At 40.7% G+C, this 22,888-nt stretch overlaps 1 protein-coding gene across 8 annotated transcripts in view; it reads right to left on the bottom strand.

The window, feature by feature from the left end:
* ptprq (protein tyrosine phosphatase receptor type Q) overlaps positions 1-22,115 on the bottom strand; it is a 33,799-nt gene extending 11,684 nt beyond the window's left edge. For 3 of the 8 annotated variants that reach the window (XM_026311998.1, XM_026312000.1, XM_026312003.1), the window contains exons 1-38: positions 21,689-22,115; positions 21,477-21,602; positions 21,249-21,393; positions 20,833-21,114; positions 20,491-20,708; positions 20,037-20,217; positions 19,547-19,918; positions 19,136-19,447; positions 18,591-18,884; positions 18,205-18,504; positions 17,453-17,583; positions 17,094-17,223; positions 16,849-17,002; positions 16,568-16,674; positions 16,009-16,106; positions 15,383-15,551; positions 14,943-15,203; positions 14,662-14,822; positions 13,282-13,393; positions 12,352-12,460; positions 11,301-11,415; positions 9,597-9,666; positions 9,295-9,494; positions 8,884-9,112; positions 8,631-8,759; positions 8,364-8,510; positions 7,915-8,078; positions 7,166-7,652; positions 6,869-7,030; positions 6,595-6,774; positions 6,334-6,441; positions 5,677-5,958; positions 5,284-5,565; positions 1,798-2,118; positions 1,434-1,709; positions 1,166-1,317; positions 768-909; positions 95-370 (exon numbers count right to left, since the gene is read on the bottom strand). In XM_026311998.1, coding sequence (XP_026167783.1) covers positions 95-370; positions 768-909; positions 1,166-1,317; positions 1,434-1,709; positions 1,798-2,118; positions 5,284-5,565; positions 5,677-5,958; positions 6,334-6,441; positions 6,595-6,774; positions 6,869-7,030; positions 7,166-7,652; positions 7,915-8,078; positions 8,364-8,510; positions 8,631-8,759; positions 8,884-9,112; positions 9,295-9,494; positions 9,597-9,666; positions 11,301-11,415; positions 12,352-12,460; positions 13,282-13,393; positions 14,662-14,822; positions 14,943-15,203; positions 15,383-15,551; positions 16,009-16,106; positions 16,568-16,674; positions 16,849-17,002; positions 17,094-17,223; positions 17,453-17,583; positions 18,205-18,504; positions 18,591-18,884; positions 19,136-19,447; positions 19,547-19,918; positions 20,037-20,217; positions 20,491-20,708; positions 20,833-21,114; positions 21,249-21,393; positions 21,477-21,602; positions 21,689-21,733 — 7,429 coding nt within the window. In that variant the 5' untranslated portion in view covers positions 21,734-22,115. The remainder of the gene's footprint in view (positions 1-94; positions 371-767; positions 910-1,165; positions 1,318-1,433; positions 1,710-1,797; positions 2,119-5,283; positions 5,566-5,676; positions 5,959-6,333; positions 6,442-6,594; positions 6,775-6,868; positions 7,031-7,165; positions 7,653-7,914; positions 8,079-8,363; positions 8,511-8,630; positions 8,760-8,883; positions 9,113-9,294; positions 9,495-9,596; positions 9,667-11,300; positions 11,416-12,351; positions 12,461-13,281; positions 13,394-14,661; positions 14,823-14,942; positions 15,204-15,382; positions 15,552-16,008; positions 16,107-16,567; positions 16,675-16,848; positions 17,003-17,093; positions 17,224-17,452; positions 17,584-18,204; positions 18,505-18,590; positions 18,885-19,135; positions 19,448-19,546; positions 19,919-20,036; positions 20,218-20,490; positions 20,709-20,832; positions 21,115-21,248; positions 21,394-21,476; positions 21,603-21,688) is intronic. The other 5 variants (XM_026311999.1, XM_026312002.1, XM_026312004.1 and 2 more) reach the window with 5 other exon arrangements.
* Positions 22,116-22,888: the final 773 nt, after the last annotated feature.

Genomic DNA, 22,888 nt, shown 5'->3' with positions numbered 1-22,888 from the left:
AATTTCATCAAGCATTCTTTATTAAATTAGCAATTCAATGAAGTAATAATTAGCTGTGCCTGGATGTACAAAATGATTGCAATGAGATTACTACCTGATTCAGAAAGAGTGGAAGCAGTACAGTTGATGCTGTTTCCAGGTCCTGCAGAGTTGACTGCAGCCACAGTAACCACATATTCCTGCTTTGGTGACAGCCCAGTCACTGTGTACTCTGGTGAGAAAGATTGATATGTATAGGATTGCAGGTCTATCTCCACTTGAATCTCATAAAAGAGGATCTGCCCATTAGGTTGGGCTGGATGTTCCCAAAACAGCCGAATTGAATCCCAGCTCACTCCTGAGCAAGACAGGTTCCCCACAGCATCAGACACTGCAGACAGAGAGAAGAGTTACTCTTACAGTTAGATTAGAATTATCTTAAGCATTCTTCACTGTCTTAAAAAAAATAAGCAAAATGGTTATTTCATCGCAGGCTAAAAAAAGGCTATCGCAGAGTATAAAAAGATCTTTACACAGGACCTTGAATTACCGGATGCTTCAATTTGGATGGATCACTGTAAAACCAAATGAAAGAAGTCTTGATTTGTTTCAGAAGCCACAGGACTTGCGAATAGGCAAATAAACTTACATATTGTTCTTTGTGTAGATTAATAAATTATCAATTAACATTACTGAAATGAATATACTATTCTTAGCTTTCAAGACTGACTGAACTGAGAGCACTGACCTGAGGCATGTCCTTTACGTGCAGACAGCGTGTACTTTACCTGACTCATTAGTTGTGAAGGTCACAGGGCTGCTGAACTGATTCCCATGGCCCATTCTGGTGTAACTGTAAACACTGATCTCATAGGAGCTATGAGGCCTAAAGCCTGATAGATACTCTGTGGTCGATGGACCAGAGGAATTCTATATTTGTGCACAGAAACACACAGAAAATGACACATTAAAAGATTAAATCAGCCCATCCTGATTACTGAAGTGGATGATGTCTTCTTGTATTAGCACACATGTGTGTTGAGTATACTGTTACTGCTGAGTGGTATTTGGAGTGTGAAATTAGCGCTAGCGTCAGTGTGTACTCTTAGTGGGTCTCAGGATTATGTGTAAGAGTATGTGTTGTTGTTATTATGGAGTGGCTTTCAGTGTGTGAAATTAATGGTACCCGGTGTGTGACGGTGTTTGTGATGAGGTTTTGGATCCTGAAGCCGTACTGTATCACCACTCCATTGGGTTCCAGAGGAGGCTCCCAGCTCAGCCATACAGAGACTGCTGTGTGGTTGTATATAGTCAGATTACGTGGAGGGGAAATGGGCCCTAAAACACAAAGTTAGAAAGATAAGTTTAAACAGAAAGTGACACAGTATACAAGCATAGTTTAATAAATAAATACCATCTCATTAGAGAAATTGTAAATCTCATTTCAAACTAACCTCCCTCATCGGTGTGCAACTGTAGCAGCAGATAAGGCCCTGAGCCTTTACGTGTTGCAGCTGTTATAGTAAGGTTGTAGGATGTGTATGGTAGCAGTTTAGTGAAGATGAACGAGGTGTTGGGAGTATGTGTTATGTTGGACCCCCCTGGGCCGAACAGCGTGAGGATATACTCAGTTATCTCCCCATTGGCCTCTAGAGGGCGCTGCCAGACTACAGCGATAGAGGATGACGACAGGTTCCTAGTGGACACCAGCAATGGAGGAGAACTAGGAACTAAAAAGAAACACACCCAACACAAATCAGTCACGATAAATACATACCGCCTTACTCCATAATTGAATGTTTGTGTAGATAAACTCACTGTCATCATCCGTTCTGAGGTACATTGTGCTGGTATGGTTGTAGGCAGGGCCAGCACCAGTTGCTGGAGTAACAGTCAACACATAAGGGAAATACTTCTTAAGTTTGGTAAATAGGAAGACATTGTCAGTTGTGGTATGCTTGATGGTCTTGTTGACAGCTGGAGTTCCTTGATTGGATACATTTGGTGGTGTGCCAGCCTCCTGTAAGGTGAGCAGGTAGTAGGGTCGGCCGTTTGGCTCCAGGGGAGGGTCCCAGCTGACGATGATGGCCGTAGAGCTGAAGATCTGAGCCGTCATGTTTCGCACTGAATCGCTTGGCACTAGAGAGGAAGAAAAGTAGAATTATGTTACTATAATTAACTACTAGTGCCAAGGCTGGTTGATAACTGTGGGGCTTTCATTTAAATGTTAGCATACAATGAGGCAGTAAATTATTGCATCAATCAACCATACACACACTGACTCTTGGGGGAAAATGAACAGCACACCAGTCATCATCATCATCATAGTCTGACACAAACAATTAACAATTAATCTACAATTAACAAAATCAGCAATAGCACATCAAGAACAATACAGCATGGCATTATTCACAGAACACAGCACAGACAAACGGAACAGTAGTGAAACAATATCCTATAAATTGTCAGCCCATTTAGGGTCAAACAGAGGCAGGAGGAAAAATCACACAATGAAAACTTTGAGACTGAAAGGGATTGAGGAGAAAATACTCATCCTGTTCTTCATCTCAGCCTCTCCAAAAGCAAAGAGTGATACACAAAGCAGAAATAAAAGGGGAGATGAAGGGGAAAAGGCAGATAAAACTTGAGAGGTCCATAAAATGAATGAATGGATGTAAAGGGCAAGGTGTGTGTGGGGGTCTGAGCCCAGGGGAGTGAGCCCCTGCTGGGCTTGGCTGTGCGGGAGAGACAAGGTGCCCTGGAGGTCCGGTACTTGGCTGAGAGTGGAGCAGCTAGAGCACAGGCAGAGATACAGAGTCAGTATGACCAGTTATCATTGAGAGACAGAGAATACTTCACAAGCAAAATGTCAACAAGAGAAAAAAACCCAACATACAAATATGTAATTGTACAGTATATGACAAAATCTCTGGCAGCTGTCTGCACCATTTTTCCCAAAATCACATAAAAACAAAGGGATCAGTTTTACACATTTACAGATTTTCACTGAGGTCAAAACTGCAACTTAATATTTAAGAGCATATGCAAATATTGGTTCCCACAGCAACAACGTAATTCTATCATGAGAACAGCATGAACTTTCTCAAAGCAGGTTTTTTTTTTTGCTCATTACATTTTAAAATGGCTCTGTGCTGTCTTTCTTTTTTTTCTTTCAGTTTCCAGAAGTAGCTTAGTAAAAGGAAATACAACCTGGCTGTCACAGGTGGACAAAAATAGAGCCAGTTTGCCACACTGACATTTCCTTTCACTAACAGTCTGGACGTCATATCTTCAATCACAGAGTTTTTATGTAATTTTTTTTTGGGAAGTTATAGAGTTTTGGAAAAAGTGTGCAGATATGCTCTTTATGAGACTCAGAATCACTCTATACAAATATAACTTGGCTTCATGTGTAGGAACTTATGTATACATGTACTAGGCTAATTGCAGCAAATTAACATTGGTATACTCTATGTATTCTTGTGTGTGGCTGTGTGTGCGTGTTTCTGACTGACCGGCTTCTGGTAGGAAAAGGGTTAATGGCTCGCTACGGATGCCTCCGTCACCCCGCACAGTGCTGGATGTCATCCACACAGTGTATATAGTGCCCCCAGTCAAACCAGTCAAAGTGTAGGACAGGGCTAATTCAGGATAGATGGGGGCATGTAAGTCTGAAATGGGAATCCTCTACGAAGAAACAAGAAAACAGTGTTATGGTTAAAAGACAAATAAAAGAAGAGGCATTTAAACAAGAGTGGATTTTTTGCTAAATAAACAGATAAATGCACAATAAAGGGAAAACCCAACAAGGGGAAGCAGAGCAAGCTGTAAAAATAATCAAAATTAGCATTTAGCTACAACTTGATTAGTTTCAGGCAATGCTTGAGAGAAAGAGCTGGATCTTTACCAGCTAAATGCTTTTTTTTTGTTGTTGTTAAAACTGTTGCCTACTGATGTTGAAAACAAGGTTCAAGAGAGCAGTGAAAATGAAACCAAAACAGTAAAAGTGAGGGCCATTAAATCAAAACAAGAAGCTAAAAGATGCTAAAATGGTTTTTAGAGGGGAACGGCCAATTCGTGCAGTACTTCTCTGTGGGTTTGAGCAACTCTTTTCACATACAGATGCTCCTTTGATTAATTTTGAAGACAAAATTATTGTGCAGTTTTAATGTCAATGTATATGTAGACCTATGTAATATATACCTCACCTGCTCATTCACGGTGTTGTTATGAGAATAGTAAATAGTGTAGTGTACAATGATTCCATTGGGTTCATTGGGTGGGTACCACAGCAAGGTGACAGAGGAGGCATTCACATTTGCAACAGTCACGTTGCGAGGCGGGTCAAATGGTTCTGAAAGTCAAACATGAAGGAAGCAAGAGGAATTCAGCATGAAAAGGAAAGATTTATACAATGCATGGCAGAGAAATATAATATAGGGAAGGAAGACAATATTAGCTGTCAAAAACTCATTTCCAGTACCTGCATAGGTGGTGGTAAAGCTGATGTAGATTAGCACTCCTCCATCTCCCAGTCTAGTCCAGCTGGAAACAGAGGCATTGTAGCGACTCTCTGCGTCCACGTTAATAACCACTGATGTCTCTGTCACGTTCCGCCAGAGCTCAGTCGTCTCATTCCTAAAAGGGAGCCCAACCATTTCATGTTGCATTATGTCCTCTTTTTAATTTTCTTTTTCTGCTAAAGGTGAGTTGGGTGTATTAACTAACTCACCAAACTCTGACAATGTAGTAGAGTATGTCTGAATTGGCTTCAAGTGGGGGTTGCCATGAAAACTCTATCTCATAATCTGACAACTTTCTGGCACGGAGAAACTGTGGAGGTGTGTCTGGAGCTGAGATGTAGGAGAAAGACTTTCCAGTAACATAACACAAACATAAGTATGGTCTTTCAGCGCAGAAACTGAATTGATGATTTTTTGTTTTTTTAATTCACTTCACTGGGAAAGTGAGAAACTCAGAAGGCCCCCTGCAACATGATAGAGTGAAAATATTGCCCTGAAATAAAAACACTGGTTAGCAAAAATAGTAAGATGAAATCTGTTGTCTGTTCTTCTCAGTCCTGATGGGATGCACCAGGATCACGTGGGATTGGATGCCTGCGATGTGACATCATTAGCATGAGCTGAAACAGTGAAATGTAACTGAGGAGGAAAAGATGAGAGGAGAGTCGAGTTTAATCAGATGCCCCTCGAACTTGTCAGCCAGTCATGATGTAATCATGCAGCCTGTTGGAACTAAAAACAAGCCCTTCCCTTTTCTCTTTCCCCAACCCATCCCTCTCACCATCCTCCACTGTGGTGATGTTGAGCGGCTCGCTGCTGTAGTTTCCCGGCCCAACACGTGTGTGTGCCTGCACCACGATGCGGTAGTGCGCGTACTTCCTTAGGTGGGTGATGTGGATATAATTGGTCGGAGAGGTAAAATTCAGGTAGTTAGTGGAATTCCAAAGCTCCAGGCTGTAGTGGGTAATGACCCCGTTAGGCAACAGGGGAGGCTGCCAGGTCACATTCACTTCACTGGGACTAACCGACTTATAGGAAAGGCCATATGGAGGACTACCTGGGACTGGAAAGAGAACACAACAACACCTTTACTAAAGTCTGAACGTTTGATATTGTTATTGTTAATGTGTTCATATATGAGTGTTTGGGTGAGTGGGCACATCCATCAACACACCATCTTCTCCAGACAGCAGGTATAAAGTCTCTGACGTTTGGTTGCCGTGGCCATAACGTGTGAACGCCCTCACAGACACATTGTAGTAGGAGAATGGTTTCAAATTCATCAGAGTGACTCTGTTAGACGATGTGTTCATCAAAGCAGAGAAAGATTCATTTTCGTACAGAACTTCGTAATATTGGATCACCCCATTGGCTTTCTCTGGTGCAGACCAGGCCAGTGTCATAGTAGACGGACTAGTGTCTACCCCAGTGAGATTCACAGGGGGAGAGTCAGGTTCTGATGCCGAGATGGACACGGAAAAAACACACAAAAAAAACCAAAACAAAACAAACAAACAAAAAAAAAAACAGATTAATATATTATATCATGTGAATTGTCATCAACTATAACGTAATGAAATGGAAGAAATTAATGAACAAATAATTAAATTGAAGTGGTATCCAGTTAGTGAAAATATAATAAAAACATGCTAGATGTTTTTTCTCTAGACTGAGTATGAAGGTTTGTTATGGATAGAAATTTTACTTGTTTTCTAATCTTTGGCAGATTAGCTTATATAATCAATTATAATCTCATTTTTGTTAGTTCTACCATTCAGCAATAAATGCTTTGCTGGCTGTGCTTATGAATACAATTGTGTTTAGCACATACCATCCTCAAGGGTGAAAACAAAAATGTCATCTTCCTCAGACAAGGAACTTTCTCCCACAGCTGTCGATGCAGCTACACGTAGCTTATAACCTGTATACTTGTCCAAGTCTATACATTAAAACAGAGAAAATATATTCTTTTTATATATTTATTATTTATCAACAATATTGATTAAAATTATTAAATGGGGTGCATACTTGTAAGTGTGGAGAAAATGTGAAAGTGGTGGGTACAGTTGTGTACATATGATGAGTACTCAACCTGTTATCAATATGCTGGTAGTGTTTGTAACCCACTTCAGGGCCTGTCTACTGTGCATTTTGAGGCCATAGACAGTGTAATGTGTGATCCGTCCATTTGGGTTCAGTGGTGGAATCCAGGTCACAAGTATGGAGGTGGAGCTGATGTTTTGATAGGACACTTCCAGCACTGAGCTTGGGACTAAAAGGCACACACATTAGACACTCTTAGCGATGAACAAACGTGAAAATATTTAGTTTCCTATGTATAGTAATCACTGCAAGTGACTACCCACCATGCTCCCTGGTCTTCTCAGTGATATCTGTGGCAGGGCCTGCTCCCTCAGTGGTGGAAGCAGTGACCCTGAATGTGTACTCTGTGAATGGATCCAGATCTGACACCAGATAAGACAGCCTTTCAGATAAAATGTCCATCACCTCCTCTTTCACTGTTACACCTGCAGCATGCATGCAGACACAGATTGCTCATACACAGACACACATGATATATAAGCACTTGACAAAATAAAAATCCTTGCATCAGGGCTGCAGAATGTTAAGAGAAGCAGTGATTATGGTTAGTGATCCCCCACCTGTAGTACCAGATGATGCTGCGTTGCGGGTTGACAAGTGACCTATAACTGATGCATCTTGCGTGGACAAGAGGAGCTGACCCGGGGTCAGGGCTGAGAAAGAAGAGTCTGTGGTCATATCCTCAGCATGCGATTGCTTTGTCAGCCAGGGTGGAAGTGTTGCAGGTGGCACAGAGGTAGGAGAAAAAGCAGAGGTCCCAAAAACTGCAGTGTCAGAAGACTGAATATTTGTGCCGGGTGAAATGGAGGTGAAGCTTGTTCTGGGCTCCATGGTAACCATGGCTTCAGTGGTATTTTGAACATCAGTGTTAGTAATGTGGTTAGTGCTTTGAAGTCCAGAGTCTGTAAAACTGTAAGCAGTCATACCAATGGACAGTGTGTGATCAGAAACAGTAGCTGTGTAACTTGGTGGGGATGTGATCACACTGAGATCAGCAGCTCTTTTAGTCCGCCCTGGGAGCTTGATGTTATTAGGTTGAGGTGTATTCTGAAAGAAGATCAAATACATGTTATATTTGGGCCAGGTGACTGACATAACCTTTACGTTTTAGTATTTTGAATATATCTTATTGAAACGTCTGATAACACACTGATAAAATAAGTTTAATGAGTTTATTCAATGCTTCTATAAACTAGATTTTAGCATCACAAAAATTGTGCTGTAGTGTAATTCTAATGGTTTCTACTTAGCGGTGATGGGGATACAGTTATAGTAGCTATACCGTACACAGCTGTAACATCTGACTTACTACGTCTGCAGTGAGGGTGATGTCCTGCAGCATAGTGTTGTCAACCAGAACCTGCAGTCTGTACTGGGTAATGGGACCATTGGGCTGAGCAGGACTTCTCCAACTCACTAGGATTGAAACTGAATCCTCGGCTATAGCCTTCAGGTCCTGCACTGCACTAGGTGCTACTCACATAAACACACAGAGAGGTAGACAGAGTAAGACACAAACATTACACAGAAGTACACAAAACACACATACACATAATTATTGGAGGTTATTGTGCTATCCTCTGTGATTTAGTGTCATCTGCTTTGTAATGTAAAATAAACAAAATTATTAAAGACAAAAAAGAATATGTTGTTGTAATAGTTGTAATTCTAAGTGGAATTATGATGATCTATCTGTAGATGCCAAATAAGATTTATTAGTTATTATTATTAGTTACATTATTATTGAAGTGTTCTCACCTTCAGCAGGTGTAATGACAGTTTCTTCTGCTGCTGGACCCACTTCTCCAGCAGCTTTGGCCCGAACAACCACCTTGTACTTTCTGTAGGGATTTAAACCACTAAAAGCAAACCGCATGTCTGCTGTACTGTTCTCATACAAATATCCTAAGAAAAAGAAGAAATACAGCTCTCCTTATATTGTGAGCATTTTTTTTTCAGTTTTGTGTTTTAATCTGGTTATGTGTACAGGCATGCAAGTGTGCTCCTGAGTCAATAGTTAATAACCTGCAGGTCCATAAAGGTAGAGCATGTAGGTGAATTTTCCTGTGATGATTTTGGGGGAGTTCCAGATCACAGAAACTGATCTTGATGTCATATTCAGTACAGAGAAGTTTTGTGGTGGATCCTCTGGGGCTGTCAAACAAAAATATGCAAAAATAAGCACTTTCATATATGCAGCATGTATATTCTATTCTTACAACATTCTAATTCACACACTGAACAAAAGTTACAGCCTTGTTTGCTTATTTTTCCACACCTGATTCTGGCATGCGGACCATAGTGGAAGCTATCTGTCCCTCTCCATCTGAGGTAAAGGCAGACACTTCAAATAGATAGGCGGTGTAAGGTCGCAGCTTATCAACTCCCACTGATATTGGCACACTCCAGGAGGCAGCAGCGGGCACGGCGGACAGGGTGATGGGGGGAGATGATGCAGTCATTCCCAAGGGGCTGATAGTTGCACGGGACAGGATATCAGCTGCATCCTAAACATAGAATCATACAGATCAAAAGTATATGAGAGAAAATGAAATTTCTAGCTTTCTGTTACACATTAAGTTAGCCTTGTAGCTTGGCAGCATCTGTAATCCTCACAGAACAGAACATTTTACAGTAACAGTTCAGTTAAGAAGCCAGCTAGAGGTGATGGTGTAATGCAGTACTGTACATTGCAGTGAGGCAGGGCTCCTGTCATGATGTCCTCTGCAATGACCTCCAGTATGCGGACCGTCTGTCCAGTACGAGCATGTTTTGCTTTGACAGCAAACTTTGTGATGAGGCCATTGATGCGGTGCGGCAGGAACCAGGTAACCACAACAAACGTGTGGTTTTGAGCAAATGCTGTCAAGTTGGTCACCAATCCAGGGGCTGAAGGAAATGCACACACACACATATACACAGTGTACATTACTGCTATCTTAGATGTTGAGATAATCATGCAATTTTGTGATCACGTGCATGGATACCCACGGGACTCAGCAGTCTTTATGTATAAAGATTTGCTGAATGGTCCTATTCCAGCTGCATTTTTGGCTGCTACCTACAGAAAAACAGAGAGAGAATGAGAAAGTAGGTAGGTATTACCTGTAATGATTAATTGATGTTCTTGTCAATAGGGCAGTCATCAGATTGACTGTGGGTGCTGATCACAAACAGAATGATATTTTGTAAGAGATGACTCACTGATAGGAACAGTGACAGTATTTAAACATGTCACAAGCTAACCACTTAAGCTGTGCTTGTGTTTAAGAAACCTCTGTGAATGAAAATCAAGGAAAAATGAATAAGTAATGACATGAAAATGAAATGGCAATGTGAGTCTGATTATCAGACTTATAGAAAATTAGTCAAAATCAGTAACAATGAATGCCACCTACATCTTGACTCTTAATATATTTTTTTAATATTGGACCACTATGAAAAATACTGTACATTTAGCAAAAATATCACCTTATTAAAAAAGAACAACAGCCAATTGTAAGTTTAGCTTGGCCACCAAGCATTTCATATTTTATTCAAATGCTTTTAAAAATTTGGATACAGAGGAACAAACACAGCAGGTGCAAAATAGAAGGTACAATTTAGACTATAATGAAAATCAATATAACTTCACTAAGCATGGCAGAAATGTTATCATATATTTAATTCAATTACTCTGAACTGTGCATGTTAAATTCAAATAGGTAACGGTTAAGGGTAACGAGTAAGGGCCACTATAAAGGATTAGATTGTACAAATGGGATATTTTGTCCATCCTCAGAAAATCGGAAAAGTTTGAAGGATTTTTCCAACAACAATTACGCTGTAAACAACCAGCTCTTCACTGGTAATTGTGTCTCATGTTTATCTATAAAAGATCAGAAATATGTTACCCATTATCTTGGCAGTTTTCTGCCAGTCAACTCCACTGGAGAATTACTGGCTCACATTAGGACATAGTACAATGCATGCTTTAGTATGTCTAATTTTACTGCAGAAGTATTAATACCATACATAGAAAACTGAAGTCAGCTAGATAGATTAAGCGAAGAAGAAGAAGGAAGAAGGAAGAATCTATCATGAGCTCAGCTCGTTGCATAGTTTAGTAGGTGAGGTGTAGTAATATGATACATGCACTTACACACAAATACAGAATGTGCCAGTATAATCACTCTGTGTGTCAGTCTCTCAAAGTCCATTTGTATGAAGGTCATTGTGGGTTAATGAATTCTGGAAACTAATAAGCATGATCACATTCAACCTCAGTGACAACAGACAGTGGAAAGAGCCAAGGCTGATCCATAGATCTGTTTACCTGATTAATAATGCAATCAGGATCAATTACCAGTATTCAGCCAAATCAAGAGAATAGGCTGGTTCTGTGGGATCTGCTAGCTAGTCACATCTACATCATAATACAGGACAATTTCCAGGTCTGTTACCTGGGTGTCTAGTGACTAAAAATGAATATTTAGTACAGTACAATATATACATATATAAACATACAGTACATATTTATTCAATTGGTCTTGTTTGCATGTATCCCTTAAAGAAAGCTTGTTTTATTCATGTACCACAGCATTTTCATTGATTATGGTATGGACTATGGTATGCACTGTGGTTATTTGGTTTCTTGAGTTTTCCATTTTCCAAAGAAAACTGTTCTAAGTTCTAAATCATAAGCATGAATTTTACCTGAATAAGGTATGTGGAACCTGAGATGAAGTCAGTGATCAGGGTCTCTGGTACGTCCAGGTTTCTGATCACCTGCGTGAAGGTGACATCAGGGTAGGGACATACCTCCTTGTACCTACAAGAAAAAAATAATATTCATCATCTCCTAAGTCACTTTTTTTTATTTAGGAACAGCATAGGGCTGTATGAAGGTATAAAATAATTATACTCTAGTAGATTATGACACAAACATACCAGTGATGCGAAGTACATTAGCATTAGTAGTAGTTTCTATTACTGATGATTTATACTATACTATACACTTTACACTATATTTTGAAGAGAAATAACACGCTACATTACACTGCTACAGCCACTTTATAACAGTAAAGTGTTATATGCAACTTATAACTTTAGTTATAAGTTAGTGTTTAGTGAACAAGATCTGGAGCACCTCGAATGCCCCCATGATTATAACGCATGCCACATATTCACTTCTGTGGTTGCACGTCTCCCCCTCTCCCTGTCTCTTGTATCCTGTCTCCCTCTCTGTGATCTACTTTCAAAATAAAAGCAAAAATATCCAAAAATTCTTTAAGAAACCACTCTTATTAAGGATCAGAGACTGGGAATGTTAATATTATCATTTTCTTCTAAATAATGAAAAATATCTGCCAGTGTTGTACAAATAACTCAACCGGTTTTCAATGCAAATTAACATGTTTCAAGAATTTTATAAAGTTTTTTGTTCAGAATTCTAGTTCAGGAAACAAACACTTGTTAGCAGAATATTCCTGTATATGTTAGTTTGAATTAAAAGCGCCTTAAAAATTCTTACACTGCGAAATGAGGATTTTCAGACTCAAATTTTGATAGAAAGTCTATATGCATTTGTAATTTTTGCAGCTTGGACAGGTCAACACTAAATAAACTACTTAAAACCTCCATCTAGAGAAACTGCAACAAAATGCTGCTCAAATTTATTTAAGTAAATGATCTAAAGCTTAAATGTTGATTTGACACCTAAAACCCACACAAATCACAGTTTTTCAAGAAGCCAACAAAGAACTACCTGATAACATATCCCTCAATATTGTTGCTGCCAGGTGGCATGGTCCAGGAGAGCAGAATACCATTTGAGCCTACGGCTTCTCCTTCTAGGCCTAAAGGCGGACCAGGAACTGGAAAAGTGGAGAGGAAGTGTGTGAAGCAGGGGAGAGAAGAGAAGAAGATGAATATTAGCAACCAGAACACTGATTTTACCTGATTAGCTGTGTCTCCTACAACTGTACAAACATTTGTGGATAAGTTTCTTAACAATCAGTACTTGAGTCAAATGGTGTCTTAGTGGACTCAAGCATACTTATGATGTGTTTTCTAATCCCATCTTTTCAGTCTGCTGTTTAAAATACCATCAGTAAGCAGAAATGTGTATAAATCCTTTGATTTATTACAACTTTTGTATACCAAAAGTTAACAGAACACAGTATTAGATTTTTTTTTTTTGTAATTTTCCATCTTTGTATGTGTATGTGAATGTATCCAGTGGATGGTGCGCTGTGACTTTTAAAGAATAGTGTTACTCTCTATGGTGGGCTAATCCTTCAACCATGTGTGGGATTGTATGTGTACAAGTGTGTGTGCCAGCATGAGTGTGTTTTAGGCCCAACTCTGATGAATAAGGCCTCACACAGCAGTGGCATTTCACTGACATTCAGTGCAAACCCATTTATCCTGCAGTTCAAAAGCCCAGGGCTTAAGTTACCTAGAAGGAATTAAACAGGAAAGGGAGTATTACCCCCTCCATAGACACGCATACCCTACACACACAGAAGCACACAAAAATATACTGTACTAATTCCTTTTATTCAGTGAGTTTGTGTGTACTGAATGTCCGTTACAGAGACTGAATTGAACAAAGGAGGTCAGATGAGCCTGTCACATCAGCACCCAATTATACAGTAAAACCCACAAAAACAGTGTGTGCATGTGCATGTCTCACCACTCTCATTAGTATTGATCATCCGGCTGACTCCGGGACTGATGTTTGAGGATGAGGCTGCTGTGACTGTTACGGTGTATTGTGTTCTTGGACTGACACTGATCACATCAGCCTGTGAAAACAGCAAGACACAGATACATGGTCCCAGTATACACACAAGAACCCCATAGACATCCATCTATCTGTTATTTTAGCTAATGGTGTAGATCTGAAGAAGAACCATCTGTATAAATTGTATGCAGGTGGGTGGTTGTGAATTAATGACAGCTTGTGGCTGCCCTTGTTTGCATTTTTATGTTTGTTTACTTCTGTGAGGCAGATGAACGTCGTAGCCTGTGTTTCAGCCTTTTTGCTTTTGTGTGCGTTGCAACCAACAGTTGCACCAGTGACACCAGCATATTTGTGTATCATACCTCCCAGAAATATAACTAAGCTTTTTTTTTTTTAAATATTGGTGTACAGCTCCATTTCAAACTGTACATGCTTTACAACTAATATGGCTGCATATCTTTATCTATTGTATATATAAGGGACATAAGAAGGGTCAGAGCTGTAAATGTATACATTATATTCATATTCTAAACTGCTGATTTTGTCTGTGTGTGCAGCTATTAAGTAATAAATTCTTACCTGTAACTGTGATTGTTCCAAGCAGACTGTGAGTATCAGGATGAGTGAGAAGGTGGTCATACTGGCTAGTAGAGTTATCTTTAGTTTAGTCACAGCTGGTTAGAGGCCTTGCCAGGTGAGCTGCGCCAGTGTTAGTGCACAAACGTTAATAGTGATCTACAAGTAATCCACTAAGCCGAACAGGAGTGACTCCAAATCAAGAAGCTGGTTAGTGGCATGAGTAAAGTTTCACACGGTTAGTTGTCCAGGCACTGGATAGTAGAAGATGTTGATGTATCCCAAGATATTAGTGGTTAGCCAGGAATTGCAGTGGGTCCTTTCATTAGCACAAGGCTAATGCTCTCCCTCTGGTTTCTCTTGGTCTCTGGGGAGAGCTACTTGAGCAAATGAATGATTCAGGGTTGAGCTCATGAGGCCAACTTAATAAATAATGAGATCTGTTACTCAACTCTGCTCTGTGTGTGTGTGTGTGTGTGTGTGTAATGTGTTGTGTGTAAGGTTACATTTTCGGGGGTATGTGGCACCTGGCAGCTGGGAAAAGCTAGTATGGGGTGGGATTTGGTTGAATGGGAGGAGAGATAGTGCATGTATGTCTGTGTGCACATGGTTCAGCTCTAAGGTGTACTGTCTTTTTGTCCATGTGTGTACAGTGGACAACACTGAGCTTCTTAGGTTAAAAATTAGGTACATGTTCACAAATCTGTTATTATTGCACATATGCCACATGTTTCATTAAGTATGTGTTTGTACCTGAATATATCCATCACGCACGGGGTGCACTGTGACTTTTCCCTGGTTAGGTTCCAGGCTCACTTGGTAATGATCCACACACCCCAGTGCCTCTGCCCATCGTAGTGAAAATGCATGTGCAGACACATTCGCAACACGCAGGCCTCTTACACGGGCTGGAACTTATGAACAGCAGAAAAGGGAAAAAGACAGCGAGGTGGAGAAAGTTTCTGTAACTGAATGAATAAGTAAAAGTGATAATGCTGGGGTTTTGACCAGTGCAACCTTTTCATATTCCCTACCTGTGGTTACGGTCAGAGAGGCAGCACTCCCTGCTGTCACTCCTCTGACTCTCTCAGCACTCACATTGTAGCTGCACCCATCCACCAGCCCTGTAACCACAGCAACCCGTTCCTCCTTGGGTATGATAAGTGTGTTTGTGACTGAGGAGTTGGCCACAGTGACTCTGTGGAAGTCAAACTCTCCAAACACACTGTCCCAGCTTACAGAAACAGAGGAAGTGCTCACATTGGCCAAATGGAGGGTGCATAATCCTGCTGGGTCTGGAAAACAGTGTTTCCAATTTTACAACTGAGGTTTGGATAATTTAAGCCACAAATTTATTATTTCTTTTTTTTAAAGTTTTATGAGGACAATTTAAGATGCACCAACAGCTTGTTTTATCTGTACAGGTCACCATGGAAACAACATTTAGGATTGTATGTCTCTGTGTGTCTCTTACGTGTGCTGAACTCCCTGTGGACTGCATGACTGGTGTCTGAGCCCAACACACTCTGAATGATGAAGCCATAGTCCGACCCCGGGATCAAATCACTGATTTCATAACTTGTACCCCCAACAAGCACCTCAGTCCATGATTTCCTGTCTACAGACAGCTGCCCAAAAACAAGCTGTGAAAAACAAAAAGAAATTCTTATTCCATACAGGGACTAGGAAGAAGAAGAAAAAAAACAAGTTTCAATTAGTGACAGTGAACCAACCCTGTATATTTACTGATAGGTCCAAATTAAATCTGTGAATGTGGAATTTGTATTGTGTCTGCATGTAATGTGCCTGGTCATTCTTCCTGGCCTTGGTTCTGCAGAGATCATACATTGTTAAAGAGCTCGTAACAAAATATGTGGTGTGCTGACAGTGGTTGCTAAGTAACCATCAGGTGACTGAGGAGCTTAACGAAAGTAGTCTCCTTTGTCCTTGAAAAAAAAAGAACATTTTGAGTAATGTGAGAGTAAAACAAATGACACAGCCACACATCATTACACACATCTGTCTGGAAATTGCTATGACGTAACAACTAGCAACTCCCATTTCTGCATCTGGACAGATACATTAGTATACACGTGTCACCTTGTACCCCTCCGCCTGTCCTGGTGGTGGCCTCCAGGTGACAAACACAGATGTCACTGCATGTTCTGAAAGAGCCACTTCCTGTGGTACCTCTGGGACTGAACACAAGTTTAGCATGTTAGACCATATACTGACACATAATCATTACCACCCAGAGTCACTGTAATCACTGACCTGGTGATAAACATAATAATACAAGTGTTATGTGAACTATATATTTTAAAATGATACTTTATGAACCAGCAGGGGGAAATACTGGGAGGCAAAATGAGTACTATCATTTAAAAATAATTTTGAATTGTTTTCTTAATATGAATAAGTTCTGTGTAAACATTTACTGTACATAAACATGTCTATTGGTTTTAGTATAATCACCATTTTCAAAGTGAAGTGGTCTTTACCTGTTTCTGTTTTTATCTGACAATTTAATTCTTGCTACAGTCATTTTGTTATCCAAATCATTTTCTTTTTTCTCTCTTCCAATTACATGTCTGTGGACAAACACTAAAACTAATATTTGGTTCAAGTTGCTTTATATGTCTTAAACTCATATGCTTACTAGTATTGAGGATCATAGTAGCAGGTTTACTCTTCTTTTCCCCGCTGGTGCCAATAACTTCAACTGTATACTGGCTTCCAGGAGCAAGGCCTTCAAAAGTGTAGGATCTGTGAACACACACAGCTCTAGTAGCCAGTGTTATTAAGCACAAGCTTTGAGAAATCTATGTTGTAATCAGATGCTTTAATAAAAAAATTAAAAGTTGGGAGCAGCTCATTGTAATTCTGTTCGCTTTCATAAAACTATAAATATTTATGTGCTGGCTGACATGAGAGACTGACCTTGGCTCCTGTTGAGAAATGATCAGCTCTTGATGGGATGTTCTGTTTCTGATTGACAGGATGAGCCAAGTCAGCACTCCCTTCACTGTACCCCAGCTAATCTGTATGGTTGATGTGGTTTTATTGACGAGAGACAACTCCGCTTGGCTGGGTGCTGGCATGTTAGGAAAAAAAATAAAACAAGTAGTTTTTAGAAAGGTGCAATTGAATAGCAATATGTGTATATGTGTGTGCTGCTTGTTTACTTGCAGTGATGTTGATGGTGACAGGGAAACTGTCAATGAAAGACTCCTTCTCTGTTCGCACTGCAAAGTGATAGCGTCTGCCTGGAGTCAGGTTATAAAACACTGCATTCGGACTTAACACCTTCTGCACCTGTAGCACATAAACAAGTTCAATTAAGAGCCTTCTTCTAGTTTCTACAATAAGAGCATCAGCTGTTCTAAGAGGGGTAAGAGGGAGATTCTTCAAGAGCTGGTTAGGGTCAAATCCATGTCACATTTCAATTTAATTCTTGAAGCACTTTGACACTGGGAAATATAAACCTCAGCAGATTTGCATTCTACACCTAAAAGTACAAGTGAAAACATGTTTTTTTTTTTACCATGTGTGAATGGTCACAGTTAAGGCAGATGACTTCATAGCTGTGGGCCTGTCCTTGTGCTGGATCCCAAAGAAGCTCTATGGATGAATCTGTTACCAAGCCCTCTCTCACCCTGCTGGGAGGGGCCAGACCTAAAATCACAAATCATATCCCACAACCCATACTGTAATTATTCTTCTAACATACTGAAAATACTAATTACCTTTGGTTGGGGATGTTTTAAAAACCTGGGGATTATGTGATGCTGCCTAATATATCACAAAAAAGTAATAATGAATTGAATTTGTTAACAAGTGTTTTTCAAAGAACGCAAACATGACACTCATTAAAAGACAAAACAACAACATAAAAGACACAGCATTAAAGTCTATACTTGTTTGTTTTATGAACAGATTAAAATACAATAGTAATTTCTAAAAGCTAATCTCTTCAGGGAGTCTGACTTTAATTTAGGAACACAGTCATAAAAAAAGATTGGTCTTCATTTGGGATGGCCACAAGAGGATGTGATTGTCTTAAGAAAAATAATGGCTCATAACAATATCTATCAGAGATTATAAGCCTGGAGCAGTGTTCGTTTTGTTGTTGTGCTGAAGGCAGATAATGTTACTCCAAGATTTGTTTTCATTTAGCTACAAAAACATGTTTATCAGTGACTAAAGCATTCAATGAGAATTGCTACACCAAAACAACAGTGACTCCATGGATGATATGAGCAGATGGGAGATTAATAGACCCACCAGATAACTCACCTGTTCTGATGAGGTGGGTGGAGTATGGCGGTCCCATCTGCCCTCGGTTGGTGCTGTACACCCTGAGCTGGTACTCTGTACCTGGACTGAGGCTGCTGAGGGTTATGATATGTACCCCAGCAGGGAGGGCGTACCAATAACATGTATACTCACAAAATCCCTCGCACACAGTGTCACAAACTCCAGGACATACACACACTTTCACCCCATCAATCAGACCCAGCTGTGGACGCTGGATGTATAGTTGTACTGTGTTTGTGCTCACTGAAACAGGGACTGCCACTTGAACTGGCATTGGTGCTACACAAAGAGAAAAAGTGAAATATGGTTTAGAAAATGACTAGTGTGGGTAACACTAATGCTTACATTATTCTTATTCCTCCTACTTGTGGTGTGTATGATGCTGGTCCTCTGGCTCCTGCTTTGTCCCTTCAATGAGACCACTCCTATGTCATAAGTCTGACCAGGAGTAAATGTGCCCAAATCAACACATACGGACTGATTTACCCAGAGTGCACCAGGACTGGACTGATTTATCCACAGTGAAGAAGTACTTCGGCTACTGAGTGGGTGGAATGCAATATAATAACCATCTGGAGGGTCATCAGATGGACTGATCCAACAGAGTGTCACATTTCCTCTTGTCTTCAACACTGTCAGACCACTAGGGGCCCTCACAGCTAGGACACACAAAAGCAAAATATTTATATTTTTTATTGTCAGCTAAGATGGGACAAAGCAAAGGTTCGGCAGAATTAAGTCAACACGACAACTCATGCATCTTTCTTATCAGGTGTATCACACCACCTGATGATACACAGTGCCAATCACTGACCTGCATGTGATTGTAAAGTTTTCAATTAAACTTGGCTCTAATTTCCAACTACTGTAACACCTCAGTGCTACCAGTGAAAAAGGCCTGCACACTTACCAGTTTGCACAATCAGCGGCAACTGTCCACAGCCCTCTATGCCATACTGAGTGACTGTGGAAACCTCAACCATGTATTTCCTGTAAGACTCCAACCCTCCAATGACAGCGATGTGTGACTGCAACCAACCGGTCTCAAATGACCTGGATATGTTGGTCATGCCAACTATCCTCTCTTGTTTTGAAATCAGGTCGACGTAGCGCACAACAAATGTCCATCCATCCACATGCTGTGGTCCTTGCAGCATCCAATGGACACTAATCTGACTGGCAGTAATGAGACCAACAGTGATATTTTGAGGAGGAAGAGGTCCTGAGAAGGAGAACATAAACATTTGAAATAATACTTATTAACTTAAGATGTTGCTTCTTGTTTTTCTCTATGTGCATAGCTGATTGTCAGCAGACTCACTAGTGTACGCAGTCCTCATTTGTCCCAGGCTCCAGGTGGAGCCAGCAGGATGAGAAGCCTTGAGGCTGAAAGAGTAGACTCTCCCTGGAGACAAACCTGCCAGAGTTACCACTCTGGAAGTGAGGGAGATGGGGACTTTAACTGTTTTTTTAATACTGCTCATGTTCTGTGTTGGTTTTTTGTCATCTGACTTTTTTTTATATTCTTCTCTTTGACCCAACTCCTCATATGCCTCCTCTTGGTACTGGAGAAATATCTCAAGAGATGAATGATTAAGTGAGTTCAAGAATGAGAGGTCACTCCAGCGAAGCTCTACTTGATGCTCAGTTACTTGAATAAGGTCAAAGGAGAATAATGATGGGAACCAGGGGACTGTGAAAGAAAAACATAGCAGCATCAAAACAATACAAATACAAGGGAAAGGTACTCACAAATTATATGCTTTGGATTTGGGTAATACTGTAAAGGGTATTTTACATAAGTTATTTACTCTGGTATTGACAGATGAAGGGTAAGGGGATGCTACAGAAGAATGGAGTAAGGAAGTATCCTGGCCCTGTAACATTCCTCTGAAGGGCAAAACAGTCTGTCTGATTGGCTGGCAGTAATGTCATCAACGTGTTTGTCAGGTTATATGATGAGCCATCAGACCAGCGAGGTTGGCCCTCCTCCTGTGGGGTGTCAAATAAGAGACATTATGGACTATGGAGACTGTACATGACAGACATCAAGAGTTCACTCTGATTAAAGTGGAAGAAAAACAAAACACACCATGAAACACAAAACACAGAAAGGTCCCTGATGGGTTGCAAACCAGCACTTCTTGCTGTGAGGCAAAACTGCTAACCACTAAGTCCATCAAAGTCATAATGTAATATTATTATTTCTCATTTCTCTTACTGATGGAAAAACCAAATGTTAGTATGTTTCTGAAATAAAGTTACCTTCTGGTCATTGAGTCCAGTCCATAGCAGCAGAAGGTTGTTGTGGTTCAGAAGGTGAGATGACACAAAAACCTGATCTTCCAGGGTCTTCAAGTCAGCCAGGTGACTTCCATGTTCCAGGTGTCTGCAGTTGTGCTGGGCTTCATTCCACGTCAAACCTGTTCTTTTCACAGTGAAGCAGCTCCTCTCATTGGCCAGCCACCCAGGGGGGCATTGGGCTGGAAAGAGAAATCATAAGAGAGAAATGATCATCGACTTACACCAGAGATTTAACCATGACTGCAGTCAGTTTTATTGTGGTCTAATGTGGCATGTGGTTATAATACAACACATGTATAGTACCTGTTTCCACGCCGATGCTGATGGTCTGTTTCAAAATCACATTAAGCTGACCGAGGAATGTAGTCACCACAACTTTGGCCTTAAAGCGTGTGCCAGGTTGAAGACCCTTCGCTGTGTACTGGGACTGTGCTTCTAGGGAATTTATGCTGAAGTGTGTGACAGCCTGTGTTTGAGTGTTATATAGACTCAAGGTGGATATGATTTGTTGTCTCTGAAGATTCCATCTTAGGAGAGCAGTAGTCACTGTGCTGTATACATGAAATGAGGACAGAGAAACTGGAACTGGGCAAAAATACGCACAGGAAGAGGTGAAGACAAAAAGAGAGGTGATAAAATTATTATCTAAGGTATCAACATCCAAAACAATATTAGTTTTCTGCATCAAGACTGTTGGATTCAGGACTGGAGAGACTCACCAAAGTGAAAGGTCTTTGCATCAAGTGTGGTATCATTCCTGCAGGCTCTCAGTGTGATATCATACCCCTTTTGGTCCTCAACTAACCATAGTGAAATCTTGCAATTTGGACAGCATGCTGAGTGATAAATCGGTTCCACATACACCTGCAGAGATGTTGAAAAATATATCTATTTACATTAAACTGAAGTCAATCCCCAAATAGATCTGTCTTTACTCATATTCTTACCAGATGATTACTTGAAGTCCTGCAGGTGACTGTGTAGCGGTTTGGATCTTGACCGGAAGGGAAGGACTGAAACAAAACTTCAACCTCAACAGGGTTTGAATTGCGTTCACAGGTCAGCAGGACCACCTGTGAGCAAATTTTTCTGAATGTAATCGTTACATTAAAAGTATTACATCGCACAGTGGAAGACAAGTAAGCATAAAAGATATTACCTGACACAAACTTGCAAGTAACCACAGACGCTCCGTTCCACCCATTGAAAATGTCACTCCATCTCATCAAGAACACTTTTACTCAGTCACTGAACCACCTGGATGCATGCAGTCACTTTTCACGGCGGTAAACAACAAGAGTCGATGCGTTTTCAGCCGTTGGCAGCCTTATAATAAACCCCAGACGGTCTGTGCGTAAACATCGGTTGTGGAAAGTCCCGAGCTATTTGGGTCTCAGACGCACAGCTGAGCATCAAAAAGTGAACGGCTTGTAACTTTCTAAATGTTATTATGACTTTGAAAGTTTTTGAGAATAAATGACACCTACCTAGCCATCTTAAATCACGGGGAATACCTTGACTTTTCTTTACTTCAGTTTTACGCAGAGCCTGAACTTTGAATTTAGCGCGCACTCAAAGTCAATGGCTGTTCTCCTCAGAGGAGCAAATCTTTATGTGAAGGAGGCAGTCGTCCTGTGTGTATGGGAGGAGAGAGAGAGAGAGAGAGAGAGAGAGAGACTGCATGGATGACTTCAACTCAGTTTGTTCTTTGTTGGGATAAGAGCAGTTCACCATGGCAACCGCGGGCACACGGCCACTCCATGCTAGACTCCTCTAGAGGAGAGGAGAGGCGGGGAGTGTGGAGATGTGGGGCAAACTGTGGGGCTTCCACATGAAGCCCTAAGCACATCTCTTATCCCCAAAGGGCTTCATGTGGAATTGAGATGTGCTCTGTGGGAGAAGCCATCAGCTCCAGGTCTCTGCATGAGCATCAGTGAGTCACAGCAGACAGCTCTTTAGCATTTTGTTTCCAGAAGTTCATGTAACCTCTGAAATAAGCACATGCTTTGAAATAGCCATAACATTTTAGTGGTGAGAATGGTTTGGCTCAGAGGAGGGCGTGGTGGAAGCAGCGGCCCATGTGGAATGACAGGAATGTGAAAGCAAAGAAAAAAAAAAAAAAAAGAAAAGATTGACACAACAATGCTGACTCCACTCAGGAGTTCTGTTATAAGGAGGTGACTCCCACACAACAATAATCTTTCAGAGGTGAAACACAAACATATGTCAGCACTACGAGTGCTGAATCAGGATGAATATCTGTGTGTAATGAGCGCTGGAGAGAGCCAAACTGGAAGGGTGTTTTGATAAGGACACACTGGAGGTCATAAGGACACAGACAGTCTTGCAATAACAAACA

The sequence above is a fragment of the Mastacembelus armatus genome, chromosome 6, assembly GCF_900324485.2.
Source record: "Mastacembelus armatus chromosome 6, fMasArm1.2, whole genome shotgun sequence".
Taxonomy (NCBI): Eukaryota; Metazoa; Chordata; class Actinopteri; order Synbranchiformes; family Mastacembelidae; genus Mastacembelus; species Mastacembelus armatus.
The sequence above is the reverse complement of the archived record's forward strand: the minus strand, read 5'-3'. Positions and strand labels throughout refer to the sequence as shown.